We start from the raw sequence: 19,881 nt of genomic DNA, 5'->3' as shown, positions 1-19,881 counted from the left end.
TAGGTGGAACTCCAAGATCTTCCTTGGAATCCTTCCAGAATTCTCCCAGCACTCCAAAAAAAAAAAAAGTTTAAAATTGGGTGTCTTGATTTTTTTGGTTAACTTTGAAGGTTTTCTCTTCAAAACTTAGAAGAGTGAAGAAAATTTTAAAGGCAGATTTGGAGAATAGTGGTTCTTCTCTCTTCCTCTGTCCTATATAACAGGCAGAAATAGCAAACATCAGTAGGCTGCGTAGAAACTGTAAGAGAGCTCACGCAGAGAGATCAGAGAAGACTACAGAGAAGCTCACTGGAAGTGGTGGAACATGTACATTTTTCGTTGTCCCTTGCTTCTCCTTTAGGCATAGTACTACTTTACCACATCTTCTAGAACACACGGAAAGACTTAACTAGAGTCCTCTTAATTTTGGGCTAGGTCAATGCCACCTTCTTCCCAAAGTAACCAAGGAAAAGAGAGATTGTTGCTCACAGTGAACATCAAGTCAGAAGATAAATGGAATTGTGAAGAGGTTGGGACACATACTTTTCATCCGTAACCTGTTTTCCTGCAACATCCCAGCTGCTGACAAAGTACCATGCCTGGGATTTGTGCGTGTCTGCACACATGCATGCACATCCTGTTTGGATCATTTGTTTCCAGTGGCGTTGGTGAACTTTTAATTTCATGTCAGCAGTTCCTTTCTCAACTAACAACAGGAAGCTCATGATGAGGTGATTCGGGTCTCCTTTCTGTGCGGGTTCTCCTGCCTTCCTTCAAAAATTCTGCAGAAGGTCCCAGAATGGCTATTGTTTTCTTTAAAAAAAAAAAATAATCCAACAAACCAAACACCTGAGAATTATCTGTAATGTAAACTTGTCCCTATTTGGCCACGTTCTTCTTTGTTGTTTTAACTCAGAGTTGCTGAGTATATTGCTCATGATCTTTTAATTTAGTAAGAACAATTTGAAAACCTCTTAGGGGGCAAGTTTATCTTCAGTCACCAAGTTGGTAGCCCATGGTTTGAGCAAGATACTTTACACAGCCAGTGACATTCTCATGAGCCTGCTGTGACCTCAGTGAAAGGCCATAAGCATACCAGCTGAGGCAGGATTTCTGCCAAACTATCAGACTAGATTTAGATGCATCAGGCTCAGCCTTGAGTGGAATGGATGCAGAGAGTATTGTGAATGCTTGTGCTCAATACAAAGGCAATTAAGGAATGGGAAACTACATAAAGTATACTTCAAATTAGTTTTTTCTACAGTGACTAGTAAGATGCTGTTCTTTGAGTTGACATATGTCAGAGAGGTTGTGGTTTTTTTTTTTAACTGAGCAATTTTTATTTAAATAAGAATTTCAAATTAATATCTAATACTCTTTCAAATATTTTTATAAGCTCTGTGGAAAGCAGCAATACCTTTCTCCTCCAGTAGACTGTTTTTAAAAATAAACCTATGGAGCAATACACGAGTCTTTGGTTAGCTTTTGCAATTTAATTTTGTTTCAAATTGAGATGTAACATGTTGTCTTAGGTATTTTGATTCCAAAGGAGTTGTGCTGTTTGAAACAAGTGAATTCTGCTTAACAGGGAGTGAGAGATATACCCCTATTATAAAAGTAAACTTTTTTGTTGGTTTTTCTTTTCTGTCAGAACTCAGTGTTAAATTTATCAGTTTAATAGTTTTGTCAGTCTATTAATTTAACATACTTGGTTCTTGCAGTCTTTCCTGTGTTGTTCTAAGGCAACTTTGAGATGCTCACTTGACCTATCCTATAGTGCAGGTGGTGTACGTGGTGATTTTCATACGTGAATGTCTGTACTATTGGATAACCATGTTTCAAGAGGGAGCTAGAGAACTATGAAATAATAAGCCTTCAGGTGCTGCCTGCAACCCTCTACTTTTCAGATGAATAAAAATAACTTGTAAATGTTTTTCCCATTTCAACTTCATTTTTCAGGTTTCTATTGATGGAAATGACAGTGTTAGTGGCACAGGAATGATAGGTGAAAATGAACAAGATAAAAAAATGCAGGTATGTAGCCCAATACAAAATAATTAAATACATCTGTTTCTTCTGTCTTCTCTGCCCAGCAGTGTGCATGACAGGTAGTCCTGTGCAGCCATGAACTAGGGTCTGCTGTTAGTCTTCAGGAAATTTAGATCTCAAACCTAATGCAGATAGGTCATATTTCTCACATTGTACAAGATTCTTTCACAGGACTTTAAAAAGAACTTCTAATACTTAATGTTGGTGGGTGGGTGGGTGCGGGGAAGGCTTCTCTTAAAAAATAATTTAAGATTATGTTGGATTTCTAAGATTTTTCAAGCTGACCTGAGTATTTAATCAGTAAGAGTATAAGTATTTCATAAGTTCTTTTCCAGAGAATGAACTGACTTTTTATAGTCCTTAAAGCCGAAGGAATGCTGACTCAATTAATGAATTATTTTCTTCGCAAGAGAGGCAATTCCAGGCAAATGTCTGGAACTGTTTTCTCTTTGGTGACTTGTTTTGATTCCACTTGCCCTGTTAGAGTCCCTGACTTTTATTGAGGGTTTTAAGCTTTTTTTGGATAGAACTCCAAATGCAAAATTCAAGGAAGGTAAGATCTTGGTTGGTTTTATCTGGAAGTAAGAGCCTATTAAGCAAGATGACTGTGATCGGTATTGATTTCAGCCTCAGCCCCAAAACAAAGTGAATTTGGAGGTTGTTTCATCTTACATATAAGCCATATAAAAATGTGCCAATCTTATGGAGCATTATATGTTCCAAACAAAAAAAAAAATCTGGTATTTCAAATGGTATTGAGGCTTAGTCTCAAATTCTCACCCCTATAAGGTGACTTCAGTTGGCCAACTGAAGGGTCCCAAAGCTATCAATTATGTATGAAAATCTTAATCATGTTTATATTGTGGTTTAAGTAGATACCTACTTGTAACGCATTCTGAAATAATATACTACTTGGGACAAAATAGTCTCATATTTAGATATAGTAAAGTCCACAGGTAAGACAAGAACAGAACAGATGTCATGCTGCTAAGTCATCATTCAAACTTGCATGTGGTTAGGTTTTTCACCAAAGAAAAAAGCATAAAACCTCTTTGTGATTTCTACGTGGGGAAACAAAAAGCTACATGTGCCCAAATGGGTATCACGCACTATTTCCTTTGTCCTGGTTTCAGTTGGGATAGAGTTAATTATTTTTTTTAGTAGCTGGTGCAGTGCTGTGTTTTGGATTTAGCGTGAAAATAAAGTTGATAACGTGCTGATGTTTTAGTTGTTGCTAAGTAGTGCTTATCCTAAGTCAAGGGCTTTCCAGTTTCCCATGCTCTGCCAGTGAGTAGGTGCACAAGAAGCTGGGAGGGAGCAGAGCCAGGACAGCTGACCCCAACCAGCCAAAGGGATATTCTACACCACAGGGCATCATGCTCAGTACATAAACTGGGGGGAATTGGCCAGGGCCTGCTGATTGCTGCTCAGGCACCCGCTGGGTATCTGTTGGTGGATGGTGAGCAATTGTACTGTGCCTCACTTGGTTTTTTTTTTTTTCTTTCCCTTTGGATTTTATTCCTTTCCCCTTCCCTATTACTATTATTATTATTATATTTTATTTCAATTATTAGATTGTTCTTATCTCAAACCATCAGTTTTACCTTTTTCCCAATTCTCTTCCTGATCCCACTGGGGAAGGGGGGAGTGAGCAGCTGTGTGGGGCTTAGTTGCTCCTGCCGTTAAACCACAACACCTTTCAAACCTGTCATACCCATCTGTTCATAATAAAAGCAGAATCATAACTAAAGTTTGTATGTATACAATATAAAAATTTTAGCTGAGATCTTTGCTACCTTATTTGTTCTCCTGTGTTACCTGTCTGAACGCAGGATGCATTTGTGATTTCCATTAAAATTAGGGGGGGGGTGTAAATTTTCTCTATTTAAACATACTTTGAAGTACAATATTCCTCCCAACAAGTTTCATGTTATTATAAAGGTGCTTTATTTGCTATGTTCTTCTGATGTTGTACCTCCTAACATCTGAATTTTTTACTTTCTTTAGAGTGTGTTATCTTCTACGAACAGTAATTTTAATACTCTTGTCTGTCCTTGTCAAATGGTAATGCTAACTGAATTCTTAATAATCCTCAAGTCATACCAACTGATGTATTGTGAAGAAACACATACTTCTGCAGACAGTTTGAACAAAGAAAAGCTTGTGATGTTAAACTGATCTCTTTGCTGTTCTATTTGTTTTATTCCCCCGCCCCCTCTGTTTGTATTAATTTTAATATTGGTAAAATTATGTCTGGTTATTTCCTTACGTATAGTATAGCACATTGATTATGGAACTGTTTTACTTTTAAACTTTGGTATACTCCAGCTTTATAGTGGATCTTAGCAACTGTATACATATTTCTAGATGCTGAAACAACAAAGAAATACTAGCAGGTTTACTGATAGAAAAAACAAATCTATGTTTAAGCACATGTGCTCAGCCAAACATCATCTTCATCATCCTTAATGTATTAAAGTGACTTTGGATTAATGATATCATAGGTTAAACCATAGTAATAGTAATGGATTTCTGGATTCATGAGGTTATGGTTTTTTCCGTGGTTCCAGAGAAACTTTTCTGAAGTGGTGGTGGTGCACATTTCACTTGCTTAAAAATTTCATGTATGCAACTTTGCATGTTTAGTCTTAAGAGCAGTCTGAAGGTAATGGGGCATCCTCCCTGATGAATCCATAGGAAGGGTATTCTCAATCAAATTTCTGACCTGTCTGAGTGAGCGATTAGATGTCTATGTGCAGTTCAGGGTGACAGTCTCGCTGGGATGAGGGAGATGTGGTGGGATAGCTCAGATGACTGGAGTGCTTGCGACGGATGGATACAGGCACTTTAATAAGGCCATGTGGGGAAGGAGAAGAGGGGGAGCTGCCCTCCACATGAGAGCAGCAGGACTGCACAGGACTCTGCTTTGGGATGGGTGATGAGCCAGTACAAGCCGATGGGTCCCAGTTAGCTGGCAGATCAGTGTGGATGGTGGTGTGGTGGCTGTCTGCTGTGAGTGCCTGATCAGGAAGATGATGAGGCCTTCTTCAGACAACTGGAAGAAGCCTGATGTTCACAGGCTCAGGTCCTCATGGGGAACTGTAACCACCTCCGTATCTGTCGGGAGAGCATCACAACAGGGCACATGAAATCCAGGACATTTCTGGAGTTCAGGGATGGCAACTGGCAACCTAAAGCAGGTTACTGAGTAGCTGGTGAGGTAAGCCACTTTGCTGGACCTCATACTTACCAAGAAGAAATAGTTGGAAATGTAAAGGCTGTGGCCAGCCTTCAGGAATCTGTCCTTAGAAATACTCAGAACCCATCTGGATACTGCTGTGAGCAACCTGCTGCAGCTGACCCTCCTTTGAGCAGGGGGCGTTAGACTGAAGATGTTCAGAGTTGCCTGCTCACCTCATCCATTCTGTGAAATGTTCATTTGACATTCCAGAATAGAATTGGATCCATAAGAAATAGGGGCTAGTTTAAAAGAAAGACTTTTTAAAATAGTCTCGATTACTTTGCATAGTTGTATCAAAATGTTTACTTTTGGGCTTCTGCTTCTTTCTTCAGTCTGTATGAATGTTTCTTGCATGTTGGTGTATAAAGAAGCCTTTAAAAGAGGTTTAAGTTGTATTACAAAGCTATTCTGTGTATTTTCCTGTTGTGTCATGACAGAAAGGAGACTGGAATGTAGCTCAAATTGCTTCAATTAGTTTGATCGAAACACATGCATCACTGACAAAGTACAAAATGCTTTCCTTCATTTTCAAAAAGTGCTCATTATAAGTGCATTTAATTATTGTTTGGCCTTTGCGTGAACTTATCGTTGAAGATGGTGTGATTTATGGCTTATGTCCCTTAGGAACAGATCTAGCGCTTTAAATGTAATCTAAGCCTCTTCTGCCTACTGATTTGGTCATCTTGCTGCTGGGCTTATATTTCAAATTATTTTGTCATTGTTTTTCTAATTGATGCATGCATTTGATTTTGCTAGCTACAAGTTATGTTTTACATTTTCTTTCATCAGAATTTACGCTTTTTTGTTAATTTTTAGTTTATTGAGGACTTATGAAATACATGGCAGAGCAAAGAGACAAAAGAAACCTGTCCGTATCAGCTCTGACTTGATAGCAAAATAGTGTGTAACTTTTTCTGATCCACTGTGGGGGAGTTTTTTAATGGCGATTTTTTTTTTTTTTTTTTTTTTTTTTAACTTAAGATTGTCTTGCAAGGACATGGAACAAGAGTGACCGCTAAAACTCAACAGAGTGGAGAGAAAGCCTTTCGCTGTGATTACGATGGCTGTGGAAAACTGTACACAACAGCTCACCATCTGAAGGTGATGAGATGTAAAATCAGTGCTGTTAGTTAACAGGCATGATTTTTTTGACAGATTATGTGGCTTAAAGTAACAGATTAATAGAGACAGTTGCAATGGTGCTGTTTGATTTTACAATAATTCATTGCCCTAGGTGCTCAGGTGATTTTGCTTGGTGTTCTGGATAGATTCAGATGTGGGATCCTATATATGGGATGGTTAGGTTCCTATATTGCTGGCATGTAAGAAACCTCCTGTTGAGATAGTTTCTACCAATAGTGTCACAGAAATTCTGAAATCTAGTGTTCACTTTATCTACTTCACGTGTTTGCATGATGATGGAAAAATTCCAATTTTTGAAAGATTTTGCCATCATAAGAAAAAGTCTTGACGCTTCAAAACAATCCAACATTCAAAGTGAAAAGCTGGAGCATCTTTTCTTTACAGGTGGCAACTCTTTAATTCTCTTCCTCTCTTAAATTAAGTGAAGAGATTACTGAAACAGCAAGGGTGTAGAGCTGTTCACATTCCCGCTTAGGCTGAGATAATCACTTGCTGATGAGGTAAACTCCTTGCAGGGCTGCCCTGTCTCCTGAGTCAGTGAGTAATTGACTCTCTGGATTGTGTGTTAAAATGGTGTCCTTGCTGCAGAGGCTTCGTGCAATACAAGAGGATCATAACAAGTGCTCAGTGGAGTCAAAAATCTGAGAGAGTGAGCTCTGAACACACTGGTATACTGTCTTTAATGTAGGTCCATGATGGCAACTGTGTGTGTATTTACAGAAATGTTTTTTGCAAAACCGAATGAAAGGATCAGGTTAGACCTTGGAAAGAGACATCTTTAGTTTTAGGGAACACATCGTTACCATATTTCATTTTTTTTTTATCACCGATTTAAAAATAAGACACTTGAATGTGAATCTTAGGAAGATAAATAAAATGTTGTCTTTGAGAATGAACTGTTTCTGTGTTGAAGTGATCAGTAAGTCAGTGTACTGGATGTCTTGACAGGTGCATGAAAGGTCACACACAGGAGACAGACCCTATCAGTGTGAGCATCCTGGATGCGGCAAAGCCTTTGCAACAGGTAATCTGTAGATGGGCTCCTCCTGCTTCTTAGTGTTTCTCCCTGTATAAAGTAAGCTTTTAATATTGCCTTTTTTGAACTGCGAAGTAAAGAACTTGGTTGGGAGAACTGAAAAAGAATACTCATTTCAGCTAGTGTAGCATATAGAAATGAGGGAGGATTTAACTCTTAGGTACTGAAGGAGGAATAAGTGAAACACTTGGCACTTCCCCTTACTCTTTACCTGTCGTGATTTACCTGTCAGATTTTATGTTGGAAAAAAACCAGCCCTTCTTAACATGAAACTAGCAAGTTAAATGAGGCGGATAATAAGAAGCTGAACCTGTTCACTAGAGGTAGATACCTGAGCTAGTCTAAATTTGAAAGGAAGCTTGATGGAAGATGCTGTTTTAAGTGTTGTTTATTGGATTTGTATCAGAGTGATGTTTCTCATGAGTGAACTCTACATTTGGACAGACTACTCTGTTCATAAATGATGCTCTCCCTGAGATTGAATTTGACTGTGCAAAATGGAATTATGAAGAATGAAACGTGGAAGAAAGTGAAAGAGCAAAACTTGTTTCAAATTCTTTTTTTTTTACTTTGTATGTAAATAAGTATGATACTTGGAAAAGTTAAGCTCTATTAATTAAAAAAAAAAAAAGGTGTTTTAAAATAATCTGGTCTAATACATTTAATACTGTTTCTTTGAATAGAAACAAGCAAAAGAAGTGCTAGTGAGAAAGGTCAAAAGGGAAACAACCATACTTAAAAGTTTTGTACCTAAACTTAATTGCATAGTTTGTTAAGGGATTTCAAAACTACATAATGTAATATTCTCCTCCCTTGGAACAGACTGCTGTAACAGCCGTTTGTCTATTAATACCATATTTTTGGTCAGAGCCGTTGTGTAGTTCAGCAATATTTGCCTTTGATAAGTAAGATTCATTTTAAGTACTGAATGCTCTCAGTTTAAATACTAAGAGCTCTCCTGGGTAGGACTGTGAAATTGAGTTCATTTTAGAAGAATGAATTAATGCTTAGCTTGGTAGACATGCTTTGTGTTTTTAAAAACATCAGGAATAGGAATTTCAGCTGTTTTGGAGAGAACACACTGAAACTAAAGCAGGCGCCACCTTCTTACAGACTTACTTTATTTTTTAGAAATATATACATCACTTGTGGACACAAGTAAAATTCAAGGTCATTTTCTAAAATGTCTGTTTCAGGGCTCTTTAGTCATGATCTTTTCAGGGAACTGCAGAAAGGAATATCTTGGTAAAATGCTCTTTGAAAATATTTTGTGGAGGGCCTGACCCAAGCTTCCTTTAGACTGGTAGAGTTAATCTTAAAGGGAATGAGCATCCATGACTGCTATCAGTTGGCACCTGTGTATGTGATGATGTTTGTAATATGGTTTAAAATAATCAGGAGTTTAGAGCCTGGATAGCAATAGAGCTTTTACTGCTGACTTCATTAATGGTACTGATTTTTGTGTGAATGAATAATTAAATGTCATTCTGATGACAGTAGTGGTAAGAGATAAAAAGTAGATGGACTACAGAGCATACAGCTTTCTCAGAAGACAATACTTGCCCACATTATAATCATTACAGTTTATCCTTTTGAAGGGAAGGAGAAGCATTATGGAAGTGTACTTTCTTCACAAATGAAGGATGAAAGAATTTCTAAACTGTATCTAGAGTTCTCCTGCTCTGTATGGTAGAACAAAGAGTTTGCAAAGAGTGAAAGAGCAAATTTTACTCATCAGGTAGCTTCCTGATTGGAATGGCAAGCACAGCTGTTGATGGTGATGGTTTACAAGTATCCTAATTTTAGTTTTATACTATTATAACATCTTCTCTGGTCTTCAGGGTATGGGTTAAAGAGTCATGTCCGAACACACACTGGTGAAAAGCCTTACCGGTGCACAGAAGAAAATTGCACCAAATCATTCAAAACTTCAGGAGACTTGCAGAAACATATCCGAACCCACACAGGTACTATTATCACCCCCCCTTCTTTTTTTTTTTTTTTTTTTTGTTAATTCACTTAAGTGGATTTTTTCTTCTTCTCTTTGATCTTTCTGTGACTTTATACTTATGAAATCAGCCTGTGTATATTCTTTTTCTGAAGCCCAGTGAGCTCAACAGCATTTTAGCATGGTAAGCATTTACTGCAAATCCAGCATGCTTTTCTTGGAAAAAGCGCTTGAGCATTCACACTGCTATTGCAAATGCAGTAACTTTTAGCAGTGCATCACTTACACTGTCACTGAGTCACTTGATGCCTTTACAGTTTCATTTGCGGCTGTAACAGAACAAGGAACTTTTCCTCAATAATATGGCTTGCCTTATAGAAATGGATCAGTGTTGTTAAGTTTTGGTGCTTTAAGATAACTTGCATGCAAGCTTCATGAAGGTTGATGGCTCTGAGCTTGTTACCATGATTACCTTCCTTTCTTGCAGCAGAAAAATGAACAAAAGTATTATAGAAAACCACTGTTATTAAAACTTCCAAATGCATTAAAAAAGTATCTTAGGTTTTGTCTAAAAAAAAGATTCATTTGAAAGCCAAAACACAAATACGTTCTAGACAGTGTACACTACACTCTGCAAAACTCTATGGGTGCATGCACACACGTGTAAAGAAGTTTGCACAAGGTCTCCTTTGCTCCTGAGATCTCAAGAAGAAAAAAAACTTAGATGTAGGAAGAATAATCTGTCATTTACTAATATGTTCCATTAAGTATATTTCCTTGCCTGCTAGAACGCCAACAAGTTTTTCCACTGAACTTTCTGAATCTTAGAGAGTAAAAAAGAACGAAGGAAATAGATTTTTCTCAGATTAAAAAGAACAGTGCTGAGGGGAGGGGGAAATAAAAGCAGGCAATAAAAATTATTGAAACTCGAGTACATTGAGATAATTCTGCTTTCCTGGACTTACATATTCAAAGACAGTCTGTTGGGATTAGTGCTATCTTCATGTTAAATTGGTCATCAGGATGAAGACATAAAAGTGTCATCTGATTTCAGTTCTAGTAGAGAACTGTTTGATGTTACATAGTACATCAAGTACAGCCTATGAACAGAAATACTTCTGTAGTACTGACAGCAACTTCATTAGCAGTAGACTGTTTTCTTTACGTCTTTATGGCCATAGAAGTTGTACGGTAATCTAATCGCTTTAATCTAATTTAGCAGTTGAGACAAAAGACTTGAGCCAGCCCTATGTAACCATTTACACATTTGAAGTATATTAATAACAAAATCATAAACTCCCAGCAGTCCAGGGACCGAAGTTCAGGGGTGTCTTTTTTTAGATTTATGAGTAGTTGCAGGAAGCCAAAGAATGAGAAGAAAATTGCACTAAGTCCTTTGTGTGGATGGATGGAGTAGCGTATTCTCATACCCAATGCAAGCTGCAACAGTGCACCCGATGGAGGCAAGTCTGGGCTCTGCTCGATCTCCTGTGGCTCTGAAACCTTTTCAGTCATTTTTCATGTAGAGCAGGGTTAGCGCTTGCTTTCTTCTTTCGTTCTGTTTGGTTTAGCCAAAAGTTATTTTTCCTCTCTTTTTCAGTTGGCAGTCCAGTCTTGCTTTCTGTTGCCATCAAATGCTTGCCTTGGGTTGCTCCGTGACTTCCCTAGACACGCTATGCTGGTGTCAAAAAAGCTGGTGTGGGTGGTTCCTCATACCTGCTGTGGTGTAGAGCTTGAAGGCTTCTGACTTGCTTTGCATTTCTAGTGCTAGAAATCTCAGTCACCTGGAAACAGATCGCTTTTCTAGCAAATTAGAAACTTAAAAGTCTGGCTTCCTCAACCCGTGGGATGACATTCTTGCCAGCATTCTTTAAGAGCAATCTGGTTTGGTTTCTAATGCAGGGTTTGTTGTTGGGCGGGGTTGACTGAGCAATCCTCCTCCTTTCAGGCATGAGTTGAGGTCCTGTGCTAAAGCCAGGATTAGGGGAGCCATGGTAACACAACACTGAGGAGGTTAGCTTAGTACACACACACTGCCTTGGCTGGAAAAACCTTCCCAAAACAGCTGCCCGAAGGACTGAATTACAGTTTCCGCTGCCAAGGAGCTAACAGCTTGGAGTTTCGTGGTATTAATGTCTCTATCAGGGTTTGGGTTTGTTTTTTTTTTCCTAGCTCTTAAGTACTTAATGTTGTATCTGTAGCAGTAATCTGCCCTCTCTTGCTCTTTGGTAAACTGTAGAGTGGGTGGAATGCTTTTAGCTCTAGAAGTGTGAAATTACAACTGGAAGGCTCATCAGGTGGCTCGAGTTAACCCCCTTCGCTGTCCCCTTGTGTGTGCTTTGTTAGATCCAAAAGGTCAGGAGTACTGGGGTATTAGACAGGGGTTGGCCTTATCTAGTCTTCCTGGTGAAATGTTTTGGTGCAATGATACAAATGATTGTGCTCAAATTTGTATTACATGAATAGACAATTTTAAAAAAAAACCTGTGTTTGTGATTGTATTGGTTTTGCGGATTGAAATTCGAGTTCCAGGGCTGTCTCTTTAAAAAGTTGGTGGTTCTTCTGTAAGGTTAAGTGCTTTCTATAATGAGTTTTACTAATCCATTTGTATCTTAGTTGTATGCTAAACCATGAAGATATTTTTTTCATTTTATGCATTACAATTGACAAATGTGCAAATAGTATGATACGCTTGTTTTGGATAATGTATGGATGAGTTCGGGGGGGGGGGGCGGATGTTAAATACATGTTAGAACATGAACAATGTGGAAACTATTCCAACCAACTGAGTCTAGTTTTATACATCATAAAGTACTAATCTCAATGCTTTATAATTTAGCTTACAAATTGTATGATTTTCCTGAATTCTGCCAGTTTGAGCTAAACAGTAGAACACTCCGCTGTGGCATGTTGATGGCATTCCTGACTGAAAGTCTCAAAGAGAGAATTAGGTAGCTTTAGATCTCTACATTCAGTCTAAGTCTAATTTAGAGGTTTTGTTCTTTTGTAACTTTTGCATGTGTACCTTTTCTCTTTTTTTCAGGTGAAAGGCCCTTTAAGTGTCCATTTGAAGGATGTGGCAGGTCATTCACAACATCTAATATTAGAAAGGTTCACATCAGGACACATACAGGCGAAAGACCTTATTACTGTACAGAGCCAGGATGTGGGAGAGCTTTTGCCAGTGCAACTAATTATAAGAATCATGTGAGAATACATACAGGTATATGAGTGATGTTTTGTGTTTTGAAGTGGAATCTGCTTGGGAGAGGCTGTGTCATTCTCCTTGTGAACACTGTTTTGGTGCACTGTAATTAGGTATAGTCATGTTTATACCATCTGGCTTGGTACTTCTGTTTGGGCCTCATCTCCCCTCAGCTGAGGATAGTTCAGCAGTTAGGTTTCCCACCTTGCTGTCAATTGTGGTTTGGATACAGAGTTCTTTAAAACAAATCCAAACCTTTGTCTTCAGTGGGCATTGGGCTAAATCCTAAATATTGTTCTGGGGCTTGCCTCTGTTGTGAGCTATTTCTTAAATAAACAACAGTAAAGCATAAGTCTGAGCTTGACGTTAGCTCACCGTTGTGAGTCACCCTTTCATCCCAGCTATAGTGTCCTCGCTGCTGGAGCAGTGGTCAAAACCTTCCTTTTATAGACTGGAGGTAAAAATTCTTACCCAACTTGATTGTCAGAGTTAGTCAGCAGAAATAATTGGCACAAATTCAAAGGTTCTAAAATGTAAAAGCCAGTAACAGCCATATCCTGTTGGTATCCTTATATATTGTATAGAAGCACAGACAAGTTTCATAGAAATAAGTTTTGTATCTCAGGTTATCTTTTTAGTTTATAATATAATTCGGACATTTGTTTCATTGATTTTTAAATGAAAGGTGGTTTTATATATGAAACCGTAACTGTTTAAACATATGTTTCCTATAGATTCCTTCAGAGCTTACAGACTCAGAAGTGACGTTGTACTAGTGTATTAACATACCTGATTATTGAGGAAAATATGGGGCTTCTAGTAATAAAAGAACAAAATTCTCAATGTGATGCTAAACTGACATCACAGCTTTCAGCCTGTATCATTCTGTCTTCATCAGAAGGATGTTGTAGATGGAATGATAGGGAAAAAAGAGGGCCCAACTTCTACTGGCAGTATTTTTTTAAAAAAAGACACTGAGAGGCTGCCTTGATAAACTTTTGAGCCTGAGCTTCCTTTTGCCTTTGAAATTGAAGTATGGTTGGTAATGAAGGTGTGTCACTAAATATAATTTGTTGACAATTTTTTCTGTGCATCCTGGATAAAGTTCTCTTTATCCCTTTTGTTTTTCCATACAGGGGAGAAGCCCTACGTCTGTACAGTTCCTGGTTGTGATAAACGTTTTACAGAGTATTCCAGTTTATACAAACATCATGTTGTACATACTCATTCCAAACCATATAACTGTAATCATTGTGGGAAAACATATAAGCAGATTTCTACACTTGCCATGCACAAGCGGACAGCACACAATGATACAGAGCCCATTGAAGAAGAACAAGAGGCATTTTTTGAGCCACCTCCAGGTTAGTTTCAGTCTCTGGATCTCTTGTCAAAAAAAAAAAAATTAAAAAAAAATCGGCTGGATACTATTTTGCAGGGTTTTTTTCGTATAACTGAAGAAAGAAAAGCAAAGATAAAAATGTGCAGTACTTAATAAAGTTATTTAACTTCTTTGTAGGACTGTTTAGTGTGGTAGGCAACTTGTAAACAGAAACTGAGAGAGTAATTGACCAGATCATAAACTCATTTACAGCAGTCCTGGGGATAAGAGAGAAATTTGAGTTGCAGTCCCAGCAAAACTGCTATAAACATGAATGAGGGAAGGGACCTGAGAGAATCTAAAATGTTTGGTTGCAGCCTACTGGATTTTTGTCAGGGATTTTTGAAAGACTATGTATAATATAACGCCGTGGCTGGTGACAGGGTCTTGTGCAGGAGTAAAGGCACTGCCTTGAGAAAAGGAAAATCTGTCTTTGTAGCACACTGATACTGTACTGGTTTTGCTGTGGTTAATAGTGGTTTCTGTAAACTGTCCTGGAGGCAAAGACAAGCTCATGTGCTGCAGTATTCCTTAGAATATGTTGAATCCTATGACTATAAAAGATCAGACTGAAGAAAGTACTGTGATAGGACAAATATTACTTGTCATATTGTGATTTTTAGATGTGACTGAAGATAGGAAATACATGCACAAACTGTTTTGCTCAGAAAAGTTGTTTTACTACATATATGTGGGAAACTGCACTGAATGCCTCAAGTAGATTTGCTATAGTCTTTCCTAATTTCTGCTTTTAAGGGAATTGTAAGATTCATTTGCTGAGGTTAAATATTTATTAAGATAACGAACTTAATTCTTCACACAAAGGCATCACTGTTCTTCTGTATGTTAATAACTTCTAAAAAGCTGCCAGTTGTGTTTGCATGGAGAGTTTAGGTTAACATTTAATGAATTAGAAATGTTTGTCACCATTTTCGTATTTGCTTATAAAGGATGTATATTTTCTTTATGTGTAGTATTTATGTGTGGTAAAATTCATTGCTGAGAGATTATATCCCATGTTCCCAAGACAACAGACTTTCTGACTTGCTTTTGGTATCTTTCCTTCTTTTATTCTCATCTTTCCACTAATATTTTTCCAATGGAGTATTTAAAATCTTCAAACCAGGCTGGCACTTAATCCTCCTCATTTGCTTTCCTGGCAACATTTAGAGTATGTAAACTATCCTCTTCTCTTCTTTGTATCAAACAGGTCAAGGCGAAGATGTTCTCAAAGGCTCCCAGATAACCTATGTGACAGGTGTTGAGGGAGAAGATGTAATTTCTGCACAGGTTGCTACAGTTACTCAGTCAGGATTAGGTCAACAAGTAGCACTAATATCCCAGGATGGAACCCAACATGTAAGTGTCCACAGTGTTAAAGAGCTGGCAAAAACATGTTGAGTGTTGAGGGAGGTGTTTGCACATACTTCATGTGCTTTCTAAAACCAGTTTGGATTCTTGATAAATATGTACATGGGTTTCTTAAGGAAAGAAGCTTCTTTAGAGCTGGGTCAGGATATGTTTATAGTTGGGCCTCCTGTGGAATACTAAATCAAACCACATATCCTGACATCTGAAACTATGTTAATACAAAGCTAGCTTTTTTGGCTGGCTTTGTCACACTTAAAAGCAGGTATGGATTATTTTAACATTTGTTATATATACAGCCAAGTTTCTGAGGTTTCTCAGAATGCCCCAAGTATTCTGTTAATATCTGATGGTCATCTTCACTGTCGTCTTGTCTGCACACACTTCGGCAGGGTGGGAAATCTTTCTAGTCCAGGTGCCTGCTTTGGTACTTTGCAGTTCTTACCATTTCTAACATAAACAAGAGAATAAGGAATGCTTTGGTAGTACCTCCACTTAAAAATTCCTGTGGATATTTTTTTTCAGGATTCTTACAGATATTTTTTTTAAGGGTTCCCATGGTTTTGTGTTTTTTTTTAAGGATTTCATCTGAAATTTCATTGGGAGGGGATTTCAACACAGCTGTTTTGTTTAGCTATGGCAATATATTGAAGGCATATGGGAAAAGTTTATATCTCACCTGGAAAGATAGCTGAAATGTGAGTAGCATTTGGAAGATATCTTCTAAATTCAAATTGGAAGTTAAATATTAAAGGGGGCTGTTATATTGCCATTCTGAACATTGCAGCAATACTAAGTAGCTGTCATTTTTACCCTCTAGAATGAAGGCCTGCCGAAGCCTTGACATGAAGTTCTCACATTTATTTAAATCATCCTTCAGCTTGACTTTAGTTCTGGGATGTCTTATTACCTTGTAATTCAGACATCAAGTCACTTATCTGATGCCATAATGCATTTATACTGGAGGCATGAGTAATATCTGTCTTTTTTTGTTTATTATTAATTGCTTATTTGTGGTTTAAATCCTAATCCCTCATAGGCCTCTTTAGTATTTCCCTTAAGATCGAAGTATGTCAGGTGGTACTACCTGGAATCACGCTGTCCATTGTGTAAGACACATGCATAGATAATCTATCATGCGGTTATTTGGGATATGATCTGATTAACATGGAGTTGTAGACTCTGGGGGCAAGTGTGCATCCTTTTTCTAATTACTAAGAGCCATAATTTTATTTCTGTAAACAGGTAAATTTGTCTGAAAGGTCATAGATTATTAAGTCCCAGTGAGTAAGGTGAATGTGATGAGGACTCTGTCCCAGATGAGGACTTGACCAAAGAATGATGGTGATTCTCAAGGAATGCATGAGCATGCTGGTCAGGAAGTAGAATAATGGCTATGAGATCTTTTGGCCAGCACGTTACTTGTGATCATGGATTAAAATATTTTTTCCCTGCTATTATGAACAAGTTGCCTTTTTGTTCTGAATTGCTACAAATATTGTTTCAAATGAAGAAACGGAACTAGCAGGGAGTATTCCTGCTGAACAATGGATTTGTTTTCAAACCTTACTTAAAAACATGTTATGTTGCCAAAAGCTAAGACTTGGGTATGACTTAGGCAGCAATCAAAACTTCTGGTTTTTACTTCAGGAATTATTTTGTGTTTCAGGTCAACATATCCCAGGCAGATATGCAGGCCATTGGCAATACTATCACTATGGTAACACAAGATGGCACCACCATCACAGTCCCTGCCCACGATGCTGTCATCTCTTCTGCAGGAACACATTCTGTAGCAATGGTTACTGCAGAAGGCACTGAAGGACAACAGGTAGGATATTATCCTGTGTACATGTGCATTGTTCCTTTATAAGATGACATAAAATAGGCATCTAAGCCATCACAGTTCTATCATTCACATAGATTTATCCAAGTAAAGTAGTTTTCAGCACCTGGCTGTGGCATTCCCCTCATAAGAATACCATGTGTTCTACTCTAGTGCTATACATCAACATAGAGCGGAATGTTTTTAAAACAGTTGGGCACCAAGAAAAAATTCTGGGGTACCAGTCTGGTAATTCATTTAGATGTATGTAAAATAAGATGTAGAAATGCTAAGCGCTTTCCCCAGAGTCACAAAGTAAATGAGTGGCAGAGGTAAGAATAGAATCCAGTGTGAACTCTAACTTTATCACTTAATATCATAGGACTGTAAATTTGTAAATTTGTTTTTAATATGTAAATACAATAGCTAACTTTTAAAGTAGAAATACAGTGATACTTTTAATCTTTTAACTTACAATGCATTCCCTGTTCTAAAAATGTGCTACATGAAAATCTTTATTAATTACCATGTTCTGTATGTATAAATAATCACAGGCTTATAGGCACATTTATTGAACTTCTTTGCAGTTCCAAGGATATTTATATATCGAGAGCTAATAGATAACTTTGAGAACACAGTGATGGCAACCTTTCTTAAAAAAATGTATCTTATGCACAATAAAATTAAGCTTATGAATAATCACAGCTTTGATTTTAACTGCAACTTTGAAGATAACTCTTGTACAGGACCAGTAACGGTAACAGATCTGTCATCCAGTTGATTCTCTTCCTTTTGGTCTTGAAGGTTGCTATAGTGGCTCAAGACTTAGCAGCATTTCATAGTGCTTCATCAGAAATGGGGCATCAGCAACATGGGCACCATTTAGTGACTACAGAAACTAGACCTGTTACCTTGTTGGCTACATCCAATGGAACACAAATTGCAGTACAGGTAAGATGGTGATAAATGGCTTTTGGAATGTTTTTTACTTCTAGAGCTAGAAGCTCCTAGTCACGTAGCAAAATGATTCGAATAAGCTTGGCTCCCCTGAAAATATAGTCCATAACCGTAAGATCTCATATTTTAGATAATACATAGGGTTAGGACAAGCAATAATAGGCACCTGATTTTTCAAATCTACTTGTAGAACTTCCAAAAAACGGGGGTGTTAGGGGAAGGCCCAACTTCAGGTCAACTGAATCATTCATGGACTCAGTTTTCAGTGGGAAAGTGCTTTTATTCATCCTTCAGCATTACATATATAGCTGATACATATGAAGATAAAATTACTGAATTTATGTTATTTGAGCCTTGAAATGCTAATAGCAAAAAAGTTTAAACAAGTTATGTAGAAAGATTAATAATCAGAAATCTCTGGAAATAGTAACCTTCTGTTTGTGTCAAACCAGCACAGTACAAGCAACAGTCTCTGTAAATAGTTCCCAACATTGTTCAAGCACTGTAATGAAAGAGTAATTTCTAGGTATGAAAGAGTTTATTTTCAAATGGGCTAATTTAAAAGAAGGTGGAAATCAAGTACAAATTAAATTAACCTTTTATCTAGAAATTTACCAATACCAAAACCTAGACAAGTATTTTTGTGAATAGTTTATTCAGACAGAAGTTTGGCTTGACTAGAAGGTTGAATGAAACTTCCAGCAGAAACGATGGCCAATACGCTACCTTAATCAAACATTAAACTAACTGTGTGTATTTTTTTTTTGATACATAATCATATGATGATTGGTTAATAGAAGCTTTTGGCAATTTTAAATCTGAAAGATTTAGTATTTTAAAAATTGATCTCTTTAAATGACATTGCAGTCAAGGGTCAAATAAATGACTGAAGGTTCTTAGGGAAATTGCCACTCCAATGACAGAAGCCATATTTAAACTCAAAGTAAAACAGAAGAAGTTGAAATAGTTTAAGTTTTGGGTTGCATAGTAATAGCAGTCCTGCAAAGCGCCTAATACTTTTGATCTGCCTCATAGCCCTCTTGATTCTTTGCTTTATATGCATAAGTCCAGTGGGAATGTAATGAAGCTACTTTTGTATTCAAATTTACTGTGGAATTGGGACTCAGCACTTTGTGGGTTTGATGCTATTGTTGTCTGGTTGTCACCACAGATGTGCATTTTGTTCTAGAGGACATGGAAAATCATAGGAACCATATATCCTTAAACAGTATACAATTCGGAGGAGGATAAATATCATGGATGTGATACAACCTATGAATTTCAAAGGGAGCAGAGTATATGCAACTGTTTCAAGTATGATTCGCATGACGGGCCTTTGCCCTTGACAAGTGCCAGTAGAAAAGAACATCAGTGTGGCTATGCAGAGGGGAGATGCTCAGCAGTTTCTAAACAAATCAGTATTAAGCAGCATAAATTAATGTGTTCTTGGAAATAGTTTCAAATAGGAAAAGGAACGCAGACAATGCACTCCCAGATTTAATTTCCAAGGGGTAAAACTTTGCATGGGGAGTAACAGCAACTTCAGTCTGGTTCCTTCAGTCTCTTCATATTTGCTGAAACTAATAAGAGATCAAAACCTTTCAGTGTTTGTCTCAGGATGAAGGCTGCAGGCCATGTGTATGCATGCACGGTACTCTCTTAAGAGCTCAGATTGAAAGGAATTGTGTTAATATCTTCAAGCAGGAATAAGAGATTGTTATTTTCTCCTTTGTTAAGTGGAAAACAGCA

General features: G+C 37.6%; 1 protein-coding gene across 8 annotated transcripts in view; it reads left to right on the top strand.

Moving 5' to 3' along the window:
- ZNF143 (zinc finger protein 143) overlaps positions 1-19,881 on the top strand; it is a 41,865-nt gene that overhangs the window by 18,614 nt on the left and 3,370 nt on the right. For all 8 annotated transcript variants that reach the window (XM_055721565.1, XM_055721564.1, XM_055721561.1 and 5 more), the window contains 9 exons: positions 1,939-2,013; positions 6,251-6,370; positions 7,361-7,436; positions 9,290-9,415; positions 12,440-12,619; positions 13,738-13,965; positions 15,193-15,341; positions 17,020-17,181; positions 17,980-18,126. In XM_055721565.1, the coding sequence (XP_055577540.1) occupies positions 1,939-2,013; positions 6,251-6,370; positions 7,361-7,436; positions 9,290-9,415; positions 12,440-12,619; positions 13,738-13,965; positions 15,193-15,341; positions 17,020-17,181; positions 17,980-18,126 (1,263 nt within the window). The remainder of the gene's footprint in view (positions 1-1,938; positions 2,014-6,250; positions 6,371-7,360; positions 7,437-9,289; positions 9,416-12,439; positions 12,620-13,737; positions 13,966-15,192; positions 15,342-17,019; positions 17,182-17,979; positions 18,127-19,881) is intronic.

The sequence above is a fragment of the Falco cherrug genome, chromosome 10 (assembly GCF_023634085.1).
Source record: "Falco cherrug isolate bFalChe1 chromosome 10, bFalChe1.pri, whole genome shotgun sequence".
Classification (NCBI taxonomy): Eukaryota; Metazoa; Chordata; class Aves; order Falconiformes; family Falconidae; genus Falco; species Falco cherrug.
The sequence above is the reverse complement of the archived record's forward strand: the minus strand, read 5'-3'. Positions and strand labels throughout refer to the sequence as shown.